The sequence below is a fragment of the Botrytis cinerea genome, chromosome 10, assembly GCF_000143535.2.
Source record: "Botrytis cinerea B05.10 chromosome 10, complete sequence".
NCBI lineage: Eukaryota > Fungi > Ascomycota > Leotiomycetes > Helotiales > Sclerotiniaceae > Botrytis > Botrytis cinerea.
Window position 1 is genome coordinate 2,138,244 of NC_037319.1, and position 23,918 is coordinate 2,162,161.

At 43.7% G+C, this 23,918-nt stretch overlaps 5 protein-coding genes across 6 annotated transcripts; 3 read left to right on the forward strand and 2 right to left on the reverse strand.

Annotated features, from left to right (window-relative positions):
• Positions 1-1,971: 1,971 nt before the first annotated feature.
• BCIN_10g05630 (hypothetical protein) lies at positions 1,972-6,071 on the reverse strand. Its single transcript, XM_001551355.2, has 8 exons — positions 5,386-6,071; positions 5,240-5,293; positions 5,017-5,182; positions 4,890-4,971; positions 4,613-4,690; positions 4,369-4,565; positions 3,927-4,258; positions 1,972-3,866 (listed from the first exon to the last, which is right to left on the reverse strand). The coding sequence occupies exons 1-8, from the start codon at positions 5,903-5,905 to the stop codon at positions 2,629-2,631; spliced, it is 2,667 nt and encodes an 888-aa protein (XP_001551405.1). The 5' UTR covers positions 5,906-6,071; the 3' UTR covers positions 1,972-2,628.
• Positions 6,072-6,548: 477 nt separating this feature from the next.
• Bcbim1 lies at positions 6,549-8,589 on the forward strand. Its single transcript, XM_024695701.1, has 4 exons — positions 6,549-7,286; positions 7,350-7,421; positions 7,505-7,617; positions 7,668-8,589. Exons 1-4 carry the CDS (start codon positions 7,273-7,275, stop codon positions 8,210-8,212), a joined length of 744 nt encoding a protein of 247 aa, XP_024551495.1. The 5' UTR covers positions 6,549-7,272; the 3' UTR covers positions 8,213-8,589.
• Positions 8,590-8,628: 39 nt separating this feature from the next.
• Bcvam7 lies at positions 8,629-10,183 on the forward strand. The gene has a single exon (XM_001551357.2). It carries the CDS (start codon positions 8,790-8,792, stop codon positions 9,918-9,920), a length of 1,131 nt encoding a protein of 376 aa, XP_001551407.1. The 5' UTR covers positions 8,629-8,789; the 3' UTR covers positions 9,921-10,183.
• A 1,159-nt stretch (positions 10,184-11,342) lies between these two features.
• Positions 11,343-15,286, reverse strand: BCIN_10g05660 (hypothetical protein). 2 transcript variants are annotated; one of them, XM_024695702.1, is made up of 3 exons: positions 14,846-15,286; positions 12,376-14,778; positions 11,343-12,027 (listed from the first exon to the last, which is right to left on the reverse strand). In XM_024695702.1, the coding sequence occupies exons 2-3, from the start codon at positions 14,629-14,631 to the stop codon at positions 11,809-11,811; spliced, it is 2,475 nt and encodes an 824-aa protein (XP_024551496.1). In that variant the 5' UTR covers positions 14,632-14,778; positions 14,846-15,286; the 3' UTR covers positions 11,343-11,808. The 2 variants fall into 2 exon arrangements, with proteins under 2 accessions (XP_024551496.1, XP_001551409.1); XM_001551359.2 differs by having other exon boundaries at positions 11,343-15,286.
• A 5,634-nt stretch (positions 15,287-20,920) lies between these two features.
• On the forward strand, positions 20,921-23,810 carry BCIN_10g05670 (hypothetical protein). Its single transcript, XM_024695703.1, has one exon. It carries the CDS (start codon positions 21,648-21,650, stop codon positions 22,182-22,184), a length of 537 nt encoding a protein of 178 aa, XP_024551497.1. The 5' UTR covers positions 20,921-21,647; the 3' UTR covers positions 22,185-23,810.
• Positions 23,811-23,918: the final 108 nt, after the last annotated feature.

The following is a 23,918-nucleotide window of genomic DNA, read 5'->3' on the forward strand; positions in this document are numbered from 1 at the left end:
ATTCCTGCTGCCATTGAACATATTGTCCGATGTATATATCGTGCATCATCGGTTGGCTATGCATGAGGAGAGTTGAATTGTGTGATGTGAAAGTTTGAGCAAGTCGGACTGATTTTAGGTTTGGCTGAAGGTTCTCTTTGACCCAAGTAAAGATGGGGAGACGATAGATCTTTCCCTCTTCACTTCAACTGTTGACAGAATGATTCCACATCAACCTGGAAGATCCTTTGGAAGTGGAAGAGAGAATTTTAATGTGATTGCGATCCTCGAATGTTTTGATTACCTAAGCATTGTATCCCCATTAGCGCCAAACCGCCGCCATCCTCTGTAACAGTTTCAAAGTTTCGAAATCGACAATTCATGAACTGTTCATCCGACATTTTGTTTGCTACCAGAGGTTGAGCGACGACTTGGGGCTTCTTCTTCAAACATTATAGAGTGCGGACTTGGTCGGTATCCTTTGGCAAATCGAACGGTTGTTAAAAAGCTCAAGTGAGATTCGATATCTGATGTGTTGCTGTCAGTATTTTGGCAACTGTTGAGATATTGAGAATGTATTCATTTCTCCCGCAGTTTCACCGTCTTCTTATGTATTGCAAGGTTTCTCCAAAGACCCTCCTTGTTCGACGTGTGATCAACAACCATTCACGACCTTGTCCATCACCTAACTTCATTTGTATTCTATCACTTGATCGTTTTGATTTCCACTCTGGCTCTATCCGGTGTGATCTGTTTGAGTTTGGAGGTTGTAGGTGTCAACCATGTCTGTTGATTGCTCTCTGATATTCATATTCTATTGCCATCTTTGCTTTCGATAATTATTAGGTGAATCTTCGGTACCGGTAAACATTATAACCATCTCAAGAATTAGCATTACGGAAAGTATTCATGACGCAATACTTGGAAAGAACCCAGAAGACCTATAATCAAAGGGAAAACATCCACCTCTTCATTTGTTTCTACCCGATAGCGGCGTGCTAAGAAAGCAAAAGCTCGAAAGACTACAAAGATACAGTAGATGATAAACTCACCACTCATCACCCGCTTTTACGCAAGGCAATATGCTTGGAGATGAATATGTGCCATTGAAAATCGACATGTAACTACATCTATATCTTATGATACAATTAAACGTTCATTTCAGATATAATGCAGTCTTTCTTTCTTCTGCTGACAATTTTAATGTTGGAAATTGCTCCATCCAGAAACACTTCATCTGCATACCCTCTCATCGAAAGACCTTCTGGTGTCTAGCATGGACTTTGCTCAGATAATTCGCTCTAAATTAGCTCGTCAAATCTTTGTTTACTTCCTTCCATTGCAGCTTTAGCATCAAATTCGCTGGCTTCTCGATTTCCATCGACAATCCCTATGACAAACGAGTATGAAGCGCAACATTTCCGCAAGTCACAGCCATTTGAAGTTGCAGCTTGCATTTCGACATGCGTTCTGCACTAGAGTTCCCATACACATCAACAAATCTTGCTAACGCATTCACTATTTACAGACTGATCGCAGCTTGCTGAGAGATGTGATATTCTTGATAATACCGCAGTCATCCTGCAATTGTTGCTTCCGACTGGCCAGCATACAATACGAGAGGAGCCCTTGATGATACTAGCCTGAGATCTATCATGAGAAATCGAGTTCTGTATCGTCAGCCATCCGTTGAAGATACCAAATAAATAAATTGTGCGGGATACCAGAATAGATAAGTGCCGAGAACACGGTATGGATTGGCTCTCCTCAACTCTTACTCAGTGAAACCCTGATTATCTCTGCTCCGACCGCAACTAGGAAATTTTCGATTGACCGACCCCCAGATGCATTATCGTTAGCACATTCATCATCGTTCAATTCATGGGCAGTCCAAATTCATGATCCCTTCCCTCCAACGAAGAAAATTCTCAATGTTAGAGAAAGCCGGTATACTGACGGCCCATCTCCGCACCTTCCATAGATACACCCTAATGAATATATTGAGAATTTGGAAGGGAAAGGGGCTAGCGAATGAGTTTTCTACATCTCACAAAGCCATCTAGATGAGAAAAATGGACGAAAAATCATCAAAGTACACTGTGCACTTGAAGATTAAGAATCTCATAACTAATTACTATGAGTCAAACTCGTCATATCATTGAACTTGGTGCAAAGTTCCTCACAACGTAATCTAGAGTCTTCATCGAGAGATGATTAACAAGGCAACTGTACCACCAGAATACAATAACAGTTTGACTGAACTAGAATATTGTAAGGTTTAACGACACTCCAAATGTTGGCCGAATATGATCTTATGTGAAGAAATGATAATAATTCAGTGTTTGATATATCCGACCAATCAATCCCTTTGACCGTCAGCGATCATCTTCTCATTGACAGTTCGTTCTGCAAATGATACGCTCGCTGTAATTGTTTCGATGCCACATAAGTTGGACTCACTAAATTTTTGTTTTTGTCGATGTACAATGTTCGGAATCCTTCACTCTTATTGATAACATAACACTTCGTATCTTGATACTAATATGTCGATTTTAAGAATCTCCATTTTTTCCGTGGATCAATCTCAAAATTAGCCCTCACTATCAAGTATCCAGAAATCATGCCCCCTATTCTACACCGAAAAGGTCCCTAAACCACAGGCGGTGTTCTACCCGCACTACAAGCCCCACTAATACTCTCACAAGCCAACGTCAGATTCCCCGAGCTATCTCCTATCCAGAACAAAAACGGCTTTGAAGTAGAGACCGGAATCACCCAATTCTGTTTCGTCACATCCCAAACACTGAGATCCTTCCTCGTAACGGCAAGCGATACGACTTGTTTCCCTCCCGGTGCCAATGTATCCGTCTTGGCATAATCACGTAGCTGGATAATGGGAGTATCGTAGGTAGAATCGGACGGGTGTTGAACGTACAGCTGGACAACAGATTTACCGGCCACGAGACCAGTATTTGTCACTGTGACTGACAGAGTGAACATTGTGTCCCAGAGTGCGGGGTTTCCACCTTGATCTCCACCAGATGGGGGATCGGGTTTGGAGACATTGGTGTATCCAGTGGGATAGACGAATTTACCTGCTGTGATACTTGAAGGATTGTCGAGGTATGGATAAAGATATCGTCCTACAGCGGAAAAACCTGCTGGCCAGGCGACTTCAGATGCTGGAGGAATGGCAGTACTATATACTGGAGTTGAGCCTTTCGCAGCTCGGGCCGGAGGAACCGATGTGATTGCTTTTCCGGCTGCAAGAGTAGCCGTTCGAGAAAATGTGGTATAGGAAAGCCCGTATCCAAATGGAAAGCGAGGGCTGATTGCATGCTTGTTGAGGTATCGATAATCAACATACAATCCTTCAGAGAAAGTATCTTGAACCTGGCCAAGCGCAAACCCGACAAGGCTGAGAGAGGGTGGGTAGTCGCTTTCTGAGACAGGAATGGAGTATGGAAGATGCCCACTAGGAGAGTATGCACCAAAGAGGATATCCGTTAATGAATCTCCAGCTTCTTGACCTGGTAAATGAGCAAAGAGTACGGCTTTTACTGAAGTAAGGTTTATCCAATTCTCAACAAGAATCGGCCCTACTGTGTGCACAACTACAACCACGGTGGAATACTTAGCTGCTGCAGCTTGAACAAGTGCATCGCCATTATGCCATGCGTACAGTCCTGAAGACGAACGATCCCCATCGTTCCCTTCAACAGTTATTGAATTCTCTCCAGAGTCACTGTTTATGAATACGATAGCGATATCTCCAGGTAGAGCAGTCAATCCAGATGGAAAGCTATCACTGGTTGAGCTGTAAACATTGGAAGCTTTTCGTTTAATCGCATCAATGGGCGCATCAAGGTAAGGGTAGTTGGCAGTGCCTATAAGCTTGATTTAGTTTACCTTTTACCAAAAAAAACTTTGAGTGATGCATAACGTACCTGAACCCCATCCCATACCGAGAACACCAGTATCGCAACCCCTTTGGTTGCAAGCGTTAGGCCCGGAAGGATTGTTTGCAGAATCGGAACCAAACACTTTCAAAGCAGCTGAGGTCGAGAGTGGCAATGTGTTGTTGACGTTTTTCAATAGAGTTATTGCTTCTCTCGAGATGTTCCGAGAAACGACTGCATGATTTGATTGTACATTCACATGTGAGTTCACTGTACATGTTGGAGAAATCAATGCTGCTGGATAACATGGTCCAGTAGTGTCTAAAGTGTTTGCGGAGAAATTTGGTGGCGGGAAACTTTTATCCTGTCCAAGTTGATACCTATGTAGTGTATTGATTAGCCATGATGTAGACACCCATTAATGTTTGAAACAAGCCTTTTTCCAAATGAGGCAACTTCTGGAGAGACGTTTCCTCAAGAGGGCACTCACCAAGTTGCAACAATTCGAGTAACCATATCGTTCAATCGATCAACTGGAACAGTTCCATTCAAAATAGCAGTTGAGAGTTCATAGGCCCAGTATGCTTGGCCAAGAAAAGGGATTCCTGCATCACCGGGCATAGCCATGTCGAGACCAGCTAGAGCAGATGACACACCACCAATTTGGGATAGCCAATCTGTCATCACCTATGGATTCTTAGAATTGTTTGGGCTATATGGATATGGACTCGTACCAGGCCTTGAAATCCAAGCTCGTCCTTGATTAAGTTGTTGATTAGGTATGAGTTTTGACTTGCCGCGCTTCCATTGACCTGTTTGGTCAGTGAAGGGTTGCTAAAGTTCTACGAAGATAATGTAAAAGGTTTGGATCTTGCTAAGAGAATACCTGCAAAACCAATAAATGCACCGAATTCATAATTGAATGGCTGCTCATTCATATCATACCAGACTTGATAGTCCAGCTCAGAACATCATAAAACTCTCATGCGTCTGTCAAAAATGTACACTCACATCATTGTAACTTGTCATAACAGCTCCAACACCAGCTTTGATACCTTCTGCAAAGGGCCACATGTAGAATTCATGAAGAGTTCTGTAAATTAGTTTCGGTAGGATTTATATTGAAGGATGCGCATACCTATCATCAATATTACTACTGAGAGCTTTCATCAAACCATGAGGTATGATATCCATTCGGTATGCTTCTTGTTCATTTCCGATGAAATGTTTTATGGTTGCAATGACACCGTTCGCCTGCATACCATTGATCGTTTGGGCAGCACTTAGTCCTTGAAGTACGGGATCTAGATGAAAAAGACTTTAGTCTTGAATCTGATGTTACATTTTTCATAAGCTCTTACCGGCGCCGAACCCTTCCCAATTTCGACCACCACGCGGTTTTCGTCCAATTGGACCTAAAGATGGTCAGAAATCTGCATATTGGCCGAGGCCGAACTGGAAGAATGTCTTCGTAGTGTATCTTTCACAAACCCCCAATCATACATACCGACTGTAGGGCCTAACAAAATGTTGACTCCTTTCCCCCGTGCTTCTGCGCCGAGCGCAAGACCTCTTTGATAGGCTAAATCTTTGCTCCATGTTGCACCAGTGGTAATGCCAGCGGGAAAAGCAGTATTGTTATCGGTCGCGGCTACGCCAAGTGCCGAATCTTGCAAACAAAGACTTGGAATACCGAATCTTAGTGCGGAGCCGGTGTTTCCCACACATCTTCCCATCAGTTCTCCAATTCCAGTTGTGAGATTGACCTTTTCCGCCAATGTCATCTGTGCCACGACAGTTTGTGCTTTTGCATAAGCAGTCGACCAGGAACTAACCCAGCCACCTTTCGGGGCAGGGTAATATGGAGCAGCAACATATCCTGCAGGGACTGAGTCTCTTTTCACAATTGTTTCGTCGCTAGAAGGGGGGATAGGAGGAGCTTTGTGTATGAATGAAGGTATCTTAGCCTGTACAAATCCCAACAGCCACAAGGAGATGATCAAGAAGATGATCTTGACTGGCGCCATTCTGAGGACGGTGCAACCTATCAAGAATTATTTCACAGATAAGTCCTGTGAAAGTAGATACTTCTGCAATCTGACGGGTGGGGAGGTTCCATGATATAGAAAAACTAGGTGACGGAAATAATGTATGCATGTACACCCAAGACGACTTCTTCAGGTAACTGCATTCATGGGGATAAAAGGAAAAAGGCTTGTGATTCTTGCATTCCGAGGTCCGTAGCAACCATGATCGTGTGTGCTGTAAAATTTGCCATATCATTTAAGAACCATGTTTTGCATGGGTGGGATTGACTTTCTGCGGACAAAACAGGAAGTTCAATGAACAATCAGATTAAGCTCTTGAGATCGTGGAAACATGGGACGGAGAGAGTTCCTCTCGTGGAATGAGGGGAAGTACAAACGGAAGAAAATCTCCAGTAATACTAAAGATCTCCAGCTGGGGCGTGTGCTACAGTCGTCGGTAAGATGGATGTTCTTTCCTTTTCTAATCCATTCCGCCTTGAACATTTCGTCACGAATTGATCCATTGCCTTTTGTGGGGTTTCCCCTGACGCCCAGGTTCAATTATGCAGCGTCTTTATCCGGAGAGCCGGCTTAGGTGCAGGTGATGAAAACAACTCAATACTTGGGAGCGTACCACCTACTAGAGATACCATCCAAGGTACAAAAGGTGGCTGTTCTGCAAGATTGTGAAGATAACCCTATTGCCTTTGGCCTTCTCGACAACGCCGACTTCCCCGAGTGACACGCCCCGTATCTTTCGCCCAATGAAGCATCGTCTGATCTCAATTTGGAACCCAGAGTGTCGACTGGTATTTAGTCAATACAAGCAAGGGCTTGATCGGTATATATGTACCGTGCATACCATGAACTAACTGGATAAGTGTGAGAGCGAGTGAAAACGGGCAAGCAATCCAATACATTTCCACTTGTGTGGTCGAAATCATGGAAATTTGCTGCCATACTTGGATGATGTGCTCTCTTTGTGAATCAAAAACTCAACGCCAACCTGGCAACGGAAGTTACAGGAGCAAGATCTTATAAGACATCTTAATTTACGTCGAAAAACTAGTTGGGTAAACTTGAAGATAGTTCTGGAAACTCGGATCCACCCCTTCCTCCATCTCAGTCATCGGTCACGTGTGGTTTCTCGTTTGTTGTAGAATTCTGGTTACCTAAGGCGACAGACAGAGGTGTCAACGGAACCTAAATAATAAGAATCTCGTTGGTCGCGATAACTTTCTTCCAAAAAAATCTTATCTTTTTTGCGCCATCGATTGTCTTCTGGCACAACTGACGTCTATTCGATTATCCATCAAGACATACTCGCCCGTCGATTTACTTTGCTTTCCGAAAAACTTCTTTTGAGAATGGGAGAATCAAGGTTCGTTGGACTGCATACATTATCAACAAGAATTCCCAGTCTCTAACAACAAGGCAAATACAGACAAGAGCTCGTAGCATGGCTTAACAACCTGCTACAACTCAATATTACAAAAGTTGAACAATGTGGCACCGGGTATGTACACCTTTAACTTGCACAAGGAGCTTCGTCTTCTTCCCCCCTATAAGACTATCGACTTACATATATGATGAACACAGTGCCGCGTTGTGCCAAGTCTTCGACAGTATCTTTCTCGATGTACCGATGTCAAAAGTCAAGTTCAATGTCAATACCGAATATGCATATCTACAAAATTTCAAAGTTCTTCAAAGTCGGAAAACCCTCCCCTGAATGTACCTTTTTCCACTGACAACGATCCAGACACCTTTACCCGCCATCAAGTCGATCGAAATATTCATGTCGAACAACTTATTAAATGCAAGATGCAAGACAACCTCGAATTTCTGCAATGGACCAAGAGATACTGGGATCAATACTTTCCAGGGGGAGAATATGATGCAGTAGCTCGTCGACGTGCTGCTGGGGGACCCGGTGCTGCACCATCTGCTGCTCCAAGAGCATCCGCCGGAAGTGGTGCAGCTCGTAGAGGAGTAACACCAACAACAACCGGCGCAAGAGTTGCCAAGGTCGGAGCTGTTGGCGGTGGTGCAGCTTCAGCAGCACTAAAAGCAGAGAACGACACTCTGAAGGAAACAGTTGCAGGGCTAGAACGGGAACGAGACTTTTACTTCAGCAAACTCAGAGACATTGAATTACTGGTTCAACAAGCTTGCGAAGAGGACCCCGAGATTGAGAAGCAGGAAGACGGCTTAATCAAGCACATTCAAACTATCTTGTACTCGACTGAAGATGGATTTGAAATACCGGCAGAGGCGGAGGTTGATGACCAAGAAGAGACATTCTAGATTCTCTTTACTATAATGGGATTTGAATTTTTTGCAGCTGCAAATGAATTCGTTGGTTCTTTCACCTGCGGGAGTTTATAGCAAGGAAGGCTATGAGATACGAATTATGAACGAGCAGAGAGGGTGCGAGGCACAAGATCAAACGCTCACAGGTTGGTAGCATTCGTGGGCTACGGGAGGATGCATGCGTTGGACCAATTCTGGAGCATATTGAGATCTCACATGATTCTCAAATGGGTTCTCTGGTTACTGAAGAAGAGTTTAATTATTAGATGTAAACCCCACAAGAGTTTTTTTTCTTCGTATAATACCAATTTGATTGTCCATCATGAGAACAAGAAAGAGCTCACACAATCACAATTAATTTCTTATCGCCAAGTGACATTTTGCGCTATCAAGCATCAAGCGTCATCCTTGTTGCACAGGACAGGGTCAGCACATACTAAGCTCACGAGGCAACCTCATAACAAACGGTGACCACGGTCTCTTTTGTATCTACAAAGAAAATATAACCAACAATCAATCTTCTGTATCGCATCGCATCGCATCAAACCACATCACATCGCATCAATCAATCATGGCACCGCCGCTCGAACTCTCGATACCTAGCACAATTCTCTCAAATGCTCCAAATGAGAAGCCCTATACTCTCTACAACATTACGCTCCGTCTTCCTCTTCGAACCTTCGTCGTCCAGAAACGCTATTCCGATTTTGTTACCCTCCATTCTTCCCTCTGCGCCCAGGTTTCCAGTCCACCTCCCGCTCCTCTCCCAGGGAAAACATGGTTCAAAAGTACGATCAACTCTCCCGAATTGACAGAAGACCGTCGTCGCGGTCTCGAAACCTATCTCCGCAGCATCGCAGAAAATCCCGATCGAAGATGGAGAGAAACAAGCATTTGGCGACAATTCCTAAACCTGCCTAGCAATAGTGGAAACGCAAGTTTGAGTAGCGCGAGAGAGGGACTTATTGCTGCGAACCAAAGAGGTGTGGGTGGGAATGCGGAGGTTATGGCGGATCCCCAGGTGTGGTTGGATGTTCATCGCGAATTGAAGGCGCAGCTGCATGACGCGAGATTGTTCTTGGGGAGGAGAGACAGCGCGAACACGGCGGCGGGACAATACGAGGCGGGCGCGAACGCGAAGAGGTGTTTGGTCAAGGCTGGCGGACTACTTAAGGATTTGGAAGAAGGCTTGAGGGTCATGGGTGAAGGGGAGAAAAATGGGAGAGGAGAGGCAAGGGTCGGCGCGGGTGAATTGAGGAGGAGAAGAGATCTTTTGGGTAGCGCAAAGGTGGAAAAGGAGGGCTTGGAAAAATTGGCAGTTACATTGGCAGTCAAGAATCAAGCCAGCTCGAGTTCAGCAAATGGCGGTGCGGCAGCGACACAAGCGGATAAAAACGCATTATTTGGACCGGGAGTATCGCGACCCAGTGGACGAGTTCTTGGCGCGCCAATTCCTGAAACGAACAAAACGAGAGAATTGGATAATGAGGGGGTGTTACAATTACAAAAGGAATTGATGCAGAATCAGGATATGGATGTGGAAGAACTTGGCAAGATTGTGAGGAGACAGCGAGAAATGGGTTTGGCGATTCATGGAGAATTGGAATTGCAAAATGAGATGTTGAAGAGGGTGGATGAGGATGCTGATCGAGTCAAGGGGAAGATCAACATTGCAAAAAAGAGAATTGCAAAGATTCGTTAGATGTGATACATATTGTACGAAACGGAAGGCACGAAATGTACATGGGTATCTGACAATGGGAATCAGCGTGGAGTTCATGGGTCTACTTGCTCGCTACTTTGACGCATAGGAATAGGGATAAATTGGTATGTCAGGGAACACTTGTATATTGTACTTTTAATATATTTAATCGAGGGAGCTGGTCATTATATGAATAGTTTAATAATGTAGTACTTGGGAATTCCAACGTCCATAGCACGGAATATCATACCGTTGTTTCTTCATACGTGCAAGCTGTGTTGGTAGCATACCCATCATAGCTGAACGATGTAAAGATGTGAAGATGTATCTGTTGCTATTTGATAGATCCTACAAAGCCTAGGTATACAGATATTGTCAAATACCTACCTACCTACTCTTTACTCTACTCTACTCTACTCTACTCTACGTTTCCAACGTATAACATGCTTGTTACTCGGAAAGTCCGAAACACTCAAAACTTATTTGCTAATAACGAAGTTCTTTCTCTTTCTCTTTCTCTTTCAACATCTAATTCTAATCTAATTCTCGTCCCTACACACTCGACACAAACTCTAGATATATATATATATATCGTATCCAACTCTTTCAGATCCAGATCCTGATTCAGATTCAGATCCAGATTCAGATAGATATCTTTTATAAATGAAATGAAATGAAATGAAATGAAATTAGATTAAACATAACCAACGCAACTTTGACAATCGATCTATCTATCACCCATTCTTTTCAAACATGTGGTGGACTCTTCCTTTTTTTGCTCATCTCATCTCATACCCTCCTATCTCATTTCATACCCTCCCATCTCATCTCATCTCACCTCGCTTTATCTCGCTTCACCTTTATTCATCGCTATTCTGCTCAGTCCAGTCCAGTCCAATTCAAGTCAAGTCAACTCAAGTCAACTCAACTCATCCTTTCCCTCCCCTTTCCTCCCCTTCCCAACCGAGAAAGCTAAACTAAATCCAATACCTAGTCAAACACAAAATCTAAATCCACATAAATGCCACCTCTCTGTACGTAACCCAATAACAAAATATCTAACATCCAACATCTAACATTTAATAATTGAAATTGAGTGTTTGGAAATTATTCTATTCTATTCTATTCTATTCTATTCTATTATATCATATCTTATACTCAACCAATCAACAAATAAGATAACTATAATATAGACTCTTAATCATCTCGTTTAATAAGATATCTTATCCTCACTTGGTATACAATAAATAAAAAGTAAATCAAATCAGCCTCACATCTCACAACAATTACCAAGCAAGCAAGCAAAGAAAACATCTTCAAAGAGTTATTTATTTATTCCATCAAGTATATCACTACCTAGGTATCCCAGTACTACCCTCACTCACTATTCGTTTCCTCTCCCCCTCCCCCTCCCCCTCCCCCTCCCCCTCTCCCCATCCCATTTCATTACCAAACATTCCACACAAACATACTTCAAACCACAAACTTTAGCACAGAACCGGGTATTCAAGATACATACAATACGCTCTCTAACCAAACACCTCAGAAAATTGAAGAGGTACTGATACCCAATTCCATTCTAAATTCCCACAAGAAAGTTCCAACTAAAACTCGACAGCTCCCGTGCGCAAACAAACACATAAACTCCTTGAGATGAGTGAAAATACTGTAGTATCAAACACAAAAACTTAAACAAAAAGACAAAAAAAAAAAAAAAAAAAAACTCCATCGCTGATGCTTCCGTTGTGTTGTAAATGCTAGATTTGACTTTCGGGACTCATGATTCGCCTCGCATCCCTTTTCGCCGAGGGATACGATTCCGCGTTCCAAACTCCACATTCCATGGCGTATTCCAGAGATTCTGAAATCTTCCCATCACCCCCAACTCTCAAAACCATCCCAAGTTATCCAGTGTAGCCTTTGCATCATTCGGACTCATGCCACTAACACCCAAACTTCTCACCTGAGTTCCCCTCCTCAACCTCTGCAATCCTAGTGCTACCTTCCAAGCCTCACCTTCTTGAACCACAAAGACATACTTTTTGCCTTCTTGATCCCTAATGCTCGCCCTCAAAATATGCAGACCGGCTGTTCTACTCTCACCAGTCTGGCCATTATGGTTAGTGGTTCTCTTTGATTTCTCACCATAAGGAGAATTAGACGACCCAATGGAATCAGCATAATCAGATGAAACAGACGATCTAGTATCAGATGAAGCATAAGAGCTGGCAGAATAGACAGAACCACTAGCAGAATGCCCAGTGGAAGAACTAGAAATGGCACGAGCGCGACAATTATCCCGACAGAGTTGCAGCATACTAACTAGAAGAGTATCTTTTTCTTCTTCACTTGCTGCCAATTCTTTATCGAGACCCCAAAGGCGTCGAACGGGATTTTTAAACGCTGTGGTAGCGGGAGGAACACGCGATGCTTGTCTGAAAGATGGGCACCATACCTCTACGAGTTTCATTGTCCATGCTTTGACATCCCACTCTCGTTGAGCGACGCCTCGTACATCATCATCAATGAAGAGACCCTCTGTTGTGATTCTTAATATTAGTCCGTCGGTAACAGAACCGACACCAGATAGAAGTTGAGATGTGGGGGTTTTGTGGAATGCGTTATTGAATGCGAATACACCTTTGATAACAATCTTGTCCGGATCCTTGGTGCTATATGCTCCTCGTGTCGAAGGAGGTGGGGTAGTTCTACTTGTCGATTGTGAGGCCGCGTATGATGATTCGGAATACAAGGAACTGAGTGACTTTTTTCGTGTTGGCCTTGGCGATTGTGCATAAGGTGAGTGGGACTGGGAATCCTTGTCGGTACCTGCATACGTTCTTGCAGTTGAGACCGGGGGTTTCTTGGATGCGGTGGATTGTGCTTGAGGTCGGGGTATCGAGCTGGCAGTGGGGGGAGCGGGTGTTGCTGTGGGCGGTTTTCCATTTGGCCACGGGCTTATTCTCTCCCCCACTCCAGCATTCGAATAAGTATTCGGTTTTCTCCGTTCCGCTGCGAGTGCGGCTAGGGCTGCCTTTTCACGTTCTTCCCGGAGTTTGACTTCTCTTATTTGCGCTTCTACCTCGGCTGCCCTTTCACGCTCTTGCTGGAGTTTGAGCTCCCTGATTTGAGCTGCTACTTCGGCTGCTTTCTCGCGCTCCTCCTTAAGTTTGACTTCACGTATTTGCGCCGCTACTTCCTTCTCGCGCTCTTCTCTGGCTTTGGCCTCACGTTTTGCTGCTGCCGCGGCTTTAGCATCTGCCCATGCTTTCGCAGCAGCTCTTGCCTTTTCCGCCTTTGCTTTTGCCTCCGCCTCTGCCTTTTCCGCCTTTGCTTTTGCCTCCGCCTCTGCCCTTTCTTTGTCTGCTCTGGCTTTCTTGTCGGCTTCTACTCTAGCAATAGCTTCTAGTCGTAACTTTTCTTGCTCTCTCTTAATGGCCTCCTCTTCCTTCCTTAAAACTTCCCTCCTGGCTTCCTCTTCCTTCCTTAAAACTTCCCTCCTGGCTTCTTCTTCTTTCCTTAGAGCTTCCCTCTTAGCCAATTCTTCTTTAAGTCTCCTATCGTAGTTTGCTCTTGCTTCTGCCCTGATTCGCGCTGTTTCTGCTTTGATTCGTTCTCGAGTTTCGCGGTCCTCCTTTGCCTTTCTCTCTCGAGCCTGTTGATCTTCTCTCTCCAATTTTGCCAACCTTTCACGTTCCTCTCTTTCCTTCCATCGCGCTGCTCGTTCTCTCTTCTCCCGAGCTTCCAGCTCTTCCCTATCTCTTCGTTCCTTGGCTTCCCGTTCCTCTGCTTCCTTTCGTTCCTTGGCTTCTCGTTCCTCTGCTTCCTTTCGTTCCTTGGCTTCTCGTTCCTCTCTTTCCTTTTGTTCCCTAGCTTCGCGTTCGTCCCTTTGTTTTTTCTCGCGGGCAGCTCGCTCAAGAGCTTCCTTTGCTCGCAACTCTCTCAACCTCTTTTCCAAATCCTCCTTTCGCTTCTTCTCGGCCTCTACCCTCCTTCTCTCCTCTTCCTTCCTTCTCGTCCTTTCTCGAGCCTCTTCCCACGCCGTCCTCGAAGCATTTTCTTTCGATCGAGCGTCATCGTTTGCGCCAGGAGTTGTGCCAGGACTGTACCTGGGTGTTGCGCCCGGCATCTCTGGACCGGCATCAGGCGAAGGAGGAGGAGTTTCTTCACAACCTTCACTTGATCTTTTTCTTGCGCCAGATCCGGCCTGCGGATTAGGTGGAGGACCCCCAGCCCCCTCTGATGTGGATCCAGGTGAAAATCCAGTTCCTGAAGTTCGTGGCCCACCACTTGAAGTCGATCCATTGGAGTATGTGTTATCATTGGCACCTGAATATGATCCACCATGCGGAGGTGCACCCGATCCTTGACTTGGTCCGGGCCTGGTCTCACCGTTCGATTGCATCCGCCCTAGTGCCCAAGCTCCCAACCCAATTGCAACCATAAGAATCAAGGTTGCTGGCCCTCCACCTCCTTTCATGGTATCCATGAATGGTTTTAATATGAAAGTTAGTGCGACAAGCACAAGCGCTGAGGCAAACCCCGCTACGAAACTATTGACATTTGGTTGCAGTGACGGTAAATAGAGAAATCCTGAACCTGACGCATGCGGTGGAATGATAAAAATGTCATAATTCCCCGGCGGCAGACCGGATGATTTTGGCGGAGTGCCATGAGGGGGAGGAGGAGGTGGTGGCCCATCATCAGCCATTGTATTTGATGTAAATTATTGTTGGATGATCGATGTGTACAGGTCCTTTAAAAATCGGCCGCTTCGATTCGTGAATGTCTAAGGTCGCATTCGCAGAGGGTATCTCGAAAAGATGATCGTATCGTCATTAAGCCATGGGTAACGGGACTGTAGAGCAAGACATCAGCTTTCCAAAGATTTCCTTTTTCGTGCAGGATTTGCGCCGTGAACAAACCCTCAAGAAGCAAATATAGCAGAGCTCCCACGCTTCTGTTGACCAACGGGGAAAAGAGCACTTCGCAAGCAATAATCATTCGACACTTTACTAAGATACATCCATCCATCCAAGGGTTCAAACGATATAAAGTTGCGCCGATATTGGCCAATATTTGCAAAATGAATAGTAAATTATCTCCTTAATCTCAGCCTGTGGTCGCGCTCTGGCTGGCTGGCTGGCTGGCTGTGTGCCTGTGTGCCTGTGTGCCAGTCTGCCTGTCTGATCCTAATTATTTCCACCAAAGCAAAAGCAAATGGAAAAAGAGTTCACAAGGGATGGGTGGGATGGATGGGATGGATGGGATGGTTAATTTTAATGTGTATGGATGGGAGAATGGGAGAAAGGGTCGTAATCCGCGAGGGCTTCTTCCTTCATTCATTCAGAACAGACAGAAAAGTCAAAAAAAAAATAAAGTTCCCGTGTGTCAAACTGATACTTTCACCAGGGTTCCTGAGGTGGAGGGTGGATAGGAAGGTGGTACGTACTGGCTGTAGGCGAATGCACGGCGATAAGTTCTCGAGTCTGGCTTCCTTATCAATTCACGTTAGATGGTTGGGCGTGTGGATGAAGAAGCAATTTCACAATCGTATCATGAGTTTCCTCTGCTTTGCTTTGCTTTGCTTTGCTTTGCTTTGCTTTGCTGTACCTGCATACAATGTGAGATCAAGTTTGATTGATGTTGATATTGATGTTGATGTTGATATCAATATTGTCCTTGTTACAGTCCTCACCCAAGTTGCAAGAGCTATATGCTTGCCTGCTGACTCACCCTTCTTCTACCCCATCCTTCACTCGCCCTCACACCAAAAACGTGCTGCAGAGCACAGAAGATAGAAAATAAACAGGATCTTCCTTGTTTCCGTGTTGTCACATCAAATGGCCTCGATACCATCCATTGTTGGCTCGCACGTTACTACTGTAGGGATAACCATTGCTTGCTACGGTCATCTCATATCTCCCCCCTTGTCACCCGTCCCCTCGTGAATGAATGAATGAATGAATGCTTCACCCATATCACTCGACAACTTCCAAGATGATCTCCACTCCCTTTGCCAAATAAACAACACCACGACCACCACGACCACCACGACCACCACCGCAACCACCACCACCACGTTTCGCACCCCAAGAAGCATCTCATCCGTCCAATAAATCTCTCGTACGAGTCACTTCGTTTTCGTCCTACCAGGTCCGTATACCCCACCATACAACGGAACCAATACAATACTTGTCTCCATTCAATCACAACCAAACTATTGAACCCGAGCAGCGCCAATTCCCAATTCATTCCATCCAATCATTCCAAGTCAATCGAGATTCCCTTCTTCATCTGCACTTGTACCGTTAAGACCCTCTCTGCGGTCCAACCCATATTGTCACAGTGTCACAGTGTCACAGTGTCACAACATCACACGGCATATGTCGAAGTGAACAAGGGACGATCCGCTCACTAGGATGATGAAATTGTCTAATTTATCCTTTTCTTTCGCTTTCTGTCCACCATTACCAATCATCTGTCATTCAGCATCCAAGATCGTGCATTTTTTCCTGGCGCCAGTATCATAATCATTATTCAAATTCCAGAAACTCCGAAACACTCTCCCCAGCACTGGTCTTACCAAAACCGCTTTTGTGGTTCGTCAGTTTTTTTTTTTCTTTTTTTCTTTTCTCTCTTTTGCTTCTTGTGGGACGTTACCACGCGAAATGAAACAAGTGGGTTAAAGCGTTGCTGGGGGCAACAGATGAGCTGAATGACGTATCTGGTGTATCGAATGAGATAGTAGTTAATTGCACTATCAATAAAATCGGATGGAAAGGGGATTAAAGGACGTGAAATTTGGTTGTCATGACCATACGAAAATTAAGCGGTTGAATTCTTCTTGCAGAAGAAACATGCATTGATTCGAGCGAGTTGAAGCAAAAGTTAGTGTTATGACCTACAGATCTCAAAAATTGTGCAGTGCGGAGAGGAAAAGGCAATGAAAAGTTTCATGAGCTTAAATCTTTCAGAATGTCTTTCTGGTCAAGTAAGCCATTTCTATTGCAACATACTAAGACCGAAAAGATTGATGGCAAAACAACGGCGGCGAGATAAGATATTGAAGCTATTCTTAGGTATCAGACAGTGTTTCTTTATATAGTAGTGCTATATATTACACTCAAGTATGCATCTAGACTATAGCCATCTTCTGGAAATCCCACCTCATTTTCTTCGCAAAATCGTGAAATTCGAGTTCCGGTATATCGGCCGTCCCAACTAACTATATTGTACTCAGGCCATTCACACTCTTTCCCTTTTTTACCACTCTGGGCACCCTTCAGTCTTCTCAGAATCAACGGACTCAGCGAACTCGGAACCACAACCACCAAATCCCCCTTCTTAACACCCACTGCCCCATGTACCTGGCGCCCTTCACTGTCTTCCCAAATACTCATTGGCAGAAATTCCAGACCATAAAGCGGGTGTTTTCTTTCACCTATTTGTTGCTTCTTATATTCTAGCTCTTTGTCGCGCCGCCCTTTATTCCCTACTACTCTAATCAGCTTCCTAATTTCGCCCAAGCACATGTTTATAAACCAGCAACTTCTCATCTTCAATATGAATGACCTCTTAAGATAACCTTTTATACGATATATCCAATAGTAGTAACTTTCAATAAGAAATTTTCAGCTCTCCTAATCCTAGTAGGGGTGCCGTAAAGTCTGGAACCTACAGCAGCCATTGCTTTTCATTTATCGACTTCGCATGTGTGTGTTCGCCATTCAAAGAACATCCAAGTTATCATCTTGCCTCAATATGTAGTTTGTTGTGTTGATGTACACTTTTTGAATCGATTGTTTGTAATTGATCTCTGGAAATTTTATATAACGGCGCCCAGTATATTCAGATCTAGTGTGCCAGTCGATTTTTGGTACAATAGATTCCTTCTTGCTCTCCTTGAGATATCTTTCTCCTACTATCTCAATTACGAAATCCCATCTCTCTTTCTAGAGATAATATTTCTAAGTTCCTCAAATATAAATCGCCATTTAACCATATCCTATATGGTGGAATACACAATATCCCAGTCACCCTCAAGCTTTGAATTCCTTCTCCCACGCATTTGTTTTAACTTTGTAAAACGGTAAAATACAAATACTACTCTCATACATATATTGATAGATTTATTATCATTTCCAAGCCAGATACATGCATTAGTGGTATATTTGTAAATTTGATATATATGATTTTTAGTTGCTACTCTTTTTCGGTACTCTTTTTTTTTTTAATAAAATTAATACAAGTTTTATTTATCCAAAATCGCAAGATGGTATTATTATATTGAGTAGCAAGAAGTGTAGAAGGGAGGTCAGATGTGATATAGAAGGGTTTGCCATCTAACATCGCTGGTCTGTAACATATTAGCCGATATAGTTCTCTTAAAGCTTGTTTCTTAATTGTCTTGGCACTTGCTAAACACTTTTTTAATTTTGTTTTGATGTCAGGCTCGGTGAGTACTAACTCGAATTATATGTTGTTGAGAGTACTGGCAATACAACCAAATTGCCAGAGGTGACGTAAGGGTGACCTACCTTATCCTTATTTTCGTCTTCATCTTCAATCCGGGTATATGACAACGCCTTGTAGCGGGAGATATAACTCTCAGGAATCCAGTCTTTGTAGTCGCGTGGGTGAAATCTACAAACTCTTCATATTCAACACAATCGGGCTGTTGGATTTCCCAGGATTGATGGAGATCAATCGTGTGTATCCTTGTGGCAAAAGGTCGTGTTGATATGATGAAGGATTTTCTAGACTTTTCCTAAGGCGCGCTGGGTATTTTGGATATGAAGGAAGGATTTTCTCTTGCCGCATCGAATATTGTATAAATTGAAATGGGAAGAATCACGAAAATAAAGAAGTATGCAGCGAGTCTTATCGATGGCGACGAAGAACCAACTAAATGCAATATTTTGAAGGAGTCGATATAGTACCAACATAAAACAGGCACAAGGGCTAGAGCTTTTCCCAGTAATACTTTCCATGACGAAGGAGATTTACACAGCTTCCACAACACATCGACACCTTTGTCAATCGAAACAAAAATGAACCAAATGATGGGAATTCCTGTAGCGATACTTATGAGTAGTGATCCATGTACGATTGATTTCTCCATTGTAAGGGCGACCATATCAAGTGGCGCAATGATAATCCTACGAGAGAATAACTTTGCAGCGATACCCTTCCATCGTGGCGGGGATGGAGATGGCGTCGGAGAAGCGTATTTGATGTTCGTTTGCCGAAGAGATCTTTTGATAGAAGTTCTGAATAGACGAGGAGCGATAAAACTACCGATAGCCTGCGTTCTGAAAGGTACTGGTCGACATCGTAGGAAGGGGGGGGGGGGGGGGGGGGGGCTAAAAACATATCGTTAGTATTTAGATATTCTTTTCATGGTGAGTAGGCGATGGGGATTTCTTGTTTATGAAATCACGAACCCCACGCGCTTGTAAGCACGCGGCTGAAAAGAGTAGGTGCGGTAAGGATACTTGCATTGACCCGTACCAATAATAATTCTAAAGCGCGATGTTGCATTCAGCTGGTGATGATCTCTATAATTCTGAAGGTTGGGCACTTATTTGTATTGCTATCTCTGGAAATCAAAGAAGCTAATGCTTTCCTCACAGACGGTTGCTATTCGGCAACGTGTATAGGCTGAGTAGCTGAAAGGCTGGACGTTACAGACAGCAGCGCATGCCAAACGCTCGGGTTTCTGATGTGGACCAATCACTCGTTCACATTGAATGGCGAGCCAGCTTAATGGTTGGAGATGAATAATAAGAGTTCTGATACAATAAATGGCTCGAGTACATATATGAGGCACTTCTACACCATCGAATTTTATCCTGTTAAAGTGTGACACTTATATCTTCGATCAGCTAAGTAGGGCTATCTTTACACACGAAATCATGTGTACAACTAGATATCTCACCACCACTAGTTACTCTCGCCGAGCTCTTCAGAGAGATAGCCGGAAAGCTGCTCCTTTACTTGATATTCGAAAAGTCCTGTCTTATTGCATATTGAGAATTTACGACGGCAGGAGCAAACCATTCAAATATTTACATACGGACCAGCCAAGAACTTACACCCACATGAGATTTATAACCCCGGCGAGCCTAGATTCAAGAAATTGTCTAGTCCGTGGAAGGCACTCTTCGCAGCAGATACTTCTGATGCCCAGTGAAAGTCCTGGAGAGGGTTTAAGAAATGATATTGTCTAAATGATTCGGGGACTCATCCCTTGAGAAGGAGTCGGGACTCGGATGATTACTCGTTATGCTGCCTACAGTCATCTCGCCTCTTGGATAGAATAAAGTTGTATCATCGCTTAATGACATCTTTATTTTTTCAGCCATATTTTGGCTGGCCTATCCAATTTCTGACCTCCATATAACCTGCCTAAGCTTGTCTCGCATCTTTAAATGGATGCAACTATAATCATCACATGATGAATTGATTATTCAATCTTGTCGATAGGTTTCTATCTTATATCCTCAATCTCCATAGTACTCGCACATCTTGCCTGGAGATATAAGGTTACGAAGTATAGAGATTGAGTCACACTCCAGGTAACTTCTCTTACGCCTCCATTGAATGAGTTTGAATGGAATCAAAAGTCCGAAACAATACTTATCGTTTCTGGACATTTTACTCCGTTAAATAGCTAAATCCGTGCTGTCTGCCTTCAACACACTGACGATACTCCATCCTGCCTAGAAACATGTCCACATCTCGGCATTCGTACTCGTATAGGATACACGTGCGTAATCTTCGATGCTCCGTCGTAGCTGCGACCTAATGCTCGGCCTAGACTGGGGATATCCAGAATATCGGGATTCCCATTGCAACTTGGTAAAGATGTACGAATGAGGCGAGGTTGAAACATCCTGTAGGCTGTTGGACGTTGAAAAGGTACATTGTTCTTTTTCTATCGGGTTTCTCCCGTTTTCTTCAATGCGTCACGCTAAGAACTTCGCCACTCTCACCCCGGACACTAGCCACACCACCGTCGGCAGCACCCAAAAATTGGAGCAGGAGGCAGGGCAGGACTTCCTTCAACCACAACACAAACATTAACGGGACCATACTTCAGATATGCAACAAAACAAACAAACGGTTGCCACAGGTATTTGATATACACCAGAGAAACCAATCAAGGCAAATCTCCCACACATGCTTCAGATCTTTTGCCTCGTTTTCGGATGTCACCTTGAAACTACCAAGGGATCCTTGTTTATGATGGATGACACTGCCACGCCGGCCGACTGTGAGTCACTGCCCTTTCTCCTGGGAAGTGATTTGGAATGAATGAGCGCAACGACTCCGAACAACGGATCAAATTGGGATCGTGGTGTGAAGAAAAAAACGATTCGGGTACAATAAGCACATGATATGGTGACATGGAGAAAGATCGATTCGAGTCATCGAGTGGTGACTATTATTTTCTTTCGGGTATTGTGACTCTCAGGATTATTGAGAAAGGGGGTATAAGTAGAATATCTTCCGCTTTCACTTCATCTTTTTTACTTTCTTATCGTTAATTCGATCTCTGGTGCTCTGTCTATCCTTTGGGGCTTACTCTACTCTACTTTACTCTACTCTACCTCTTGGTTTTGGGATATTGTTGTTACCTTTGCATAGCATCTACACAACAAAACTTCTATACTCCAAATCTCCACTCAACCCCAAAGTAACACTTTCACTTTCATTTTCGCAATGGTCACAACAAAATTATCCTCTTCTTCTTCTTCTTCCTCCTCCCCTCCCCTACCTCATACTTCAGACTCCACTCCTCCCATCCACCATCGACAAAACCGACGTCGCGAGCGGCCAGGTTCACGCGCCCGTCGCACCATCTCCCGCAAATCTGCCCTCGCCACCGATCTCAACGAAGGCATTCTCGAAGCTCGAGACTCTGACTTCTATATTCCAAATCATAGACCCGGCAGTGGGCCCTCTCCAATACTAAGACAAAGCTTCGATCAAAGTTGGATGAGATGGAAGGCCAGACAAGCAGCTGAGCTAGAACATTTGGCGATCAAACAGAACATGCGACAATTGGAGATGGAGAGACAAACAATGGTGAGGGAAGCGAAGGGGAGGGAAGAGGAAGAATTGGGGAAGATGCAACGTCGACTCTTTGGGGGCGAAGAAGATGACGAGGATGTGAGTTGCGATATTGATCTTTGTCCTGCTATGCTGGATGTGGTGATGAGACTTTTTGATGGGGAGGTCGATTATTTGGATCCCTAGTAAGATTCTTATCTCAAAGTCATTTAATTTCTACCATGTCTCGGTTCTTCGATCAACAGAATCTCGGGTCTCTTTGACCGTGGAGTTTGGATGGTCAATATAGGGCACGTCATATGAATGAATGCTTACGCATTTTTTCTCCCGTACAGGCGTTGTGTTGCATCATCGCTCTACGCCCATTCACCTTCACATCAAGGAGTCGGAAACAAATTCAAAATATTGAAATGAGGACACTGGCTCCACGCACCTTCCGACCACCAACACTGCGTCGCACAGAGACAGCACTATAAGCATGAGATCTCAAAAGCACACATTATGATCTGGTCTCAACAAAGGAAAATATACAGATCACTCAGGTTGTGTGTGAGGATGGACAACTGGAATCTGCTCAAGATTTGCGACGGATCAATACCTCGCGATATCACTCAATTTTATTCAACATGTATCTCGAATCCGGATCGGGATATAACACAGTCACTACCACAAATTTGATTATGTTGCCTTCATTTTAATTATCGTTTATCAACTTCGGATCTTCATCGCCAGTCCGATCAATTTTTGACCAAAGAATATTTATCTCGCCGATGCTATATACCAACCTCCACACAATCAACACCTCATCACCTGCCTGCCACTCTTGAAGCCCATCCACGCCCATCGAAAAACTAACCTCAACTCGGAGGCAAAAAAAAAGCATAAATATCAAATACGATACCCATCGAGTGACGACTCGCAACAAATCTCTCAGGTTACCCACTACATACTTTATATTCCATTCTCCCCTTACCTCTATACGCCCCCACTCGAAAGAAAACTCGCACTCCTCATGCAAAGAAAATCAACCAAAGAAAAGAAAAGAAATATTGAGAATACATCTCCACAGACCGCACCTCGCTCTCCACCAAAAGGAAAGGAGTTTGCGAGAGGAGCAATATCTATTTTCTTCTCTTGGTTTTCTTCTCAGAGGTTTCTTATCTCAAATTGGGAGGGAAGGGGGGTTGGATATATAGATATAAAAAAAAGTACATAAAATACGAAAGAGAGAAAGGATAAAGGAAAAAATGTCATTGAGAATACATCTCCCTAGACCGTCAATCTTCCTTTACATACACACAAAAAAAGAGGCGATTGTACGAGAGGAGCAATGGTATTTTCTTTTCTCCCTTCTTTTTCTTTTTGGTCCTTTTTTTTTTCTGGTGGATAATCTATATCGGTCAATTACTTGGTATGAGAGATTGGTCCTCAATAGCTTGATGGCGATTTCATTGGTAGTTTTACTTTTTTTTTTTTTTTTTTCAGCCACAGAAAAAAGAGGATAGGAGAAGCAAGAAGGGGAAGGAAGGAAGGATGGATATCATATACACTGTGATGAAAAACAAATCCAACAATAGCCGTGTGCTCACTTCTCGCGAAGAAAGAAGGAGGAAGAAAAAGAAACCCAGGGTAGGGGAATGTAATGAGAATTCGGGAGTTGTTTGAGCTCGCTTTTGTTGGGGGTAATTATGGGGGAAAGTGTGTTGTTTGGATTTTGGGGGGTTGGTATTGGATGGGATGGGATAGGATAGAATGAGATAGTTACTATTTTAACACATTACATTAAAATTTATTGATTGAATAACTTCCTCATATATATGCATTCTATATATGAATAACAAACCCATACTTCCTAATTATATATATGTGTGAATATTATTCAAAGCTTGGGATGCGGATGCATTAGTATGTTAATCATAT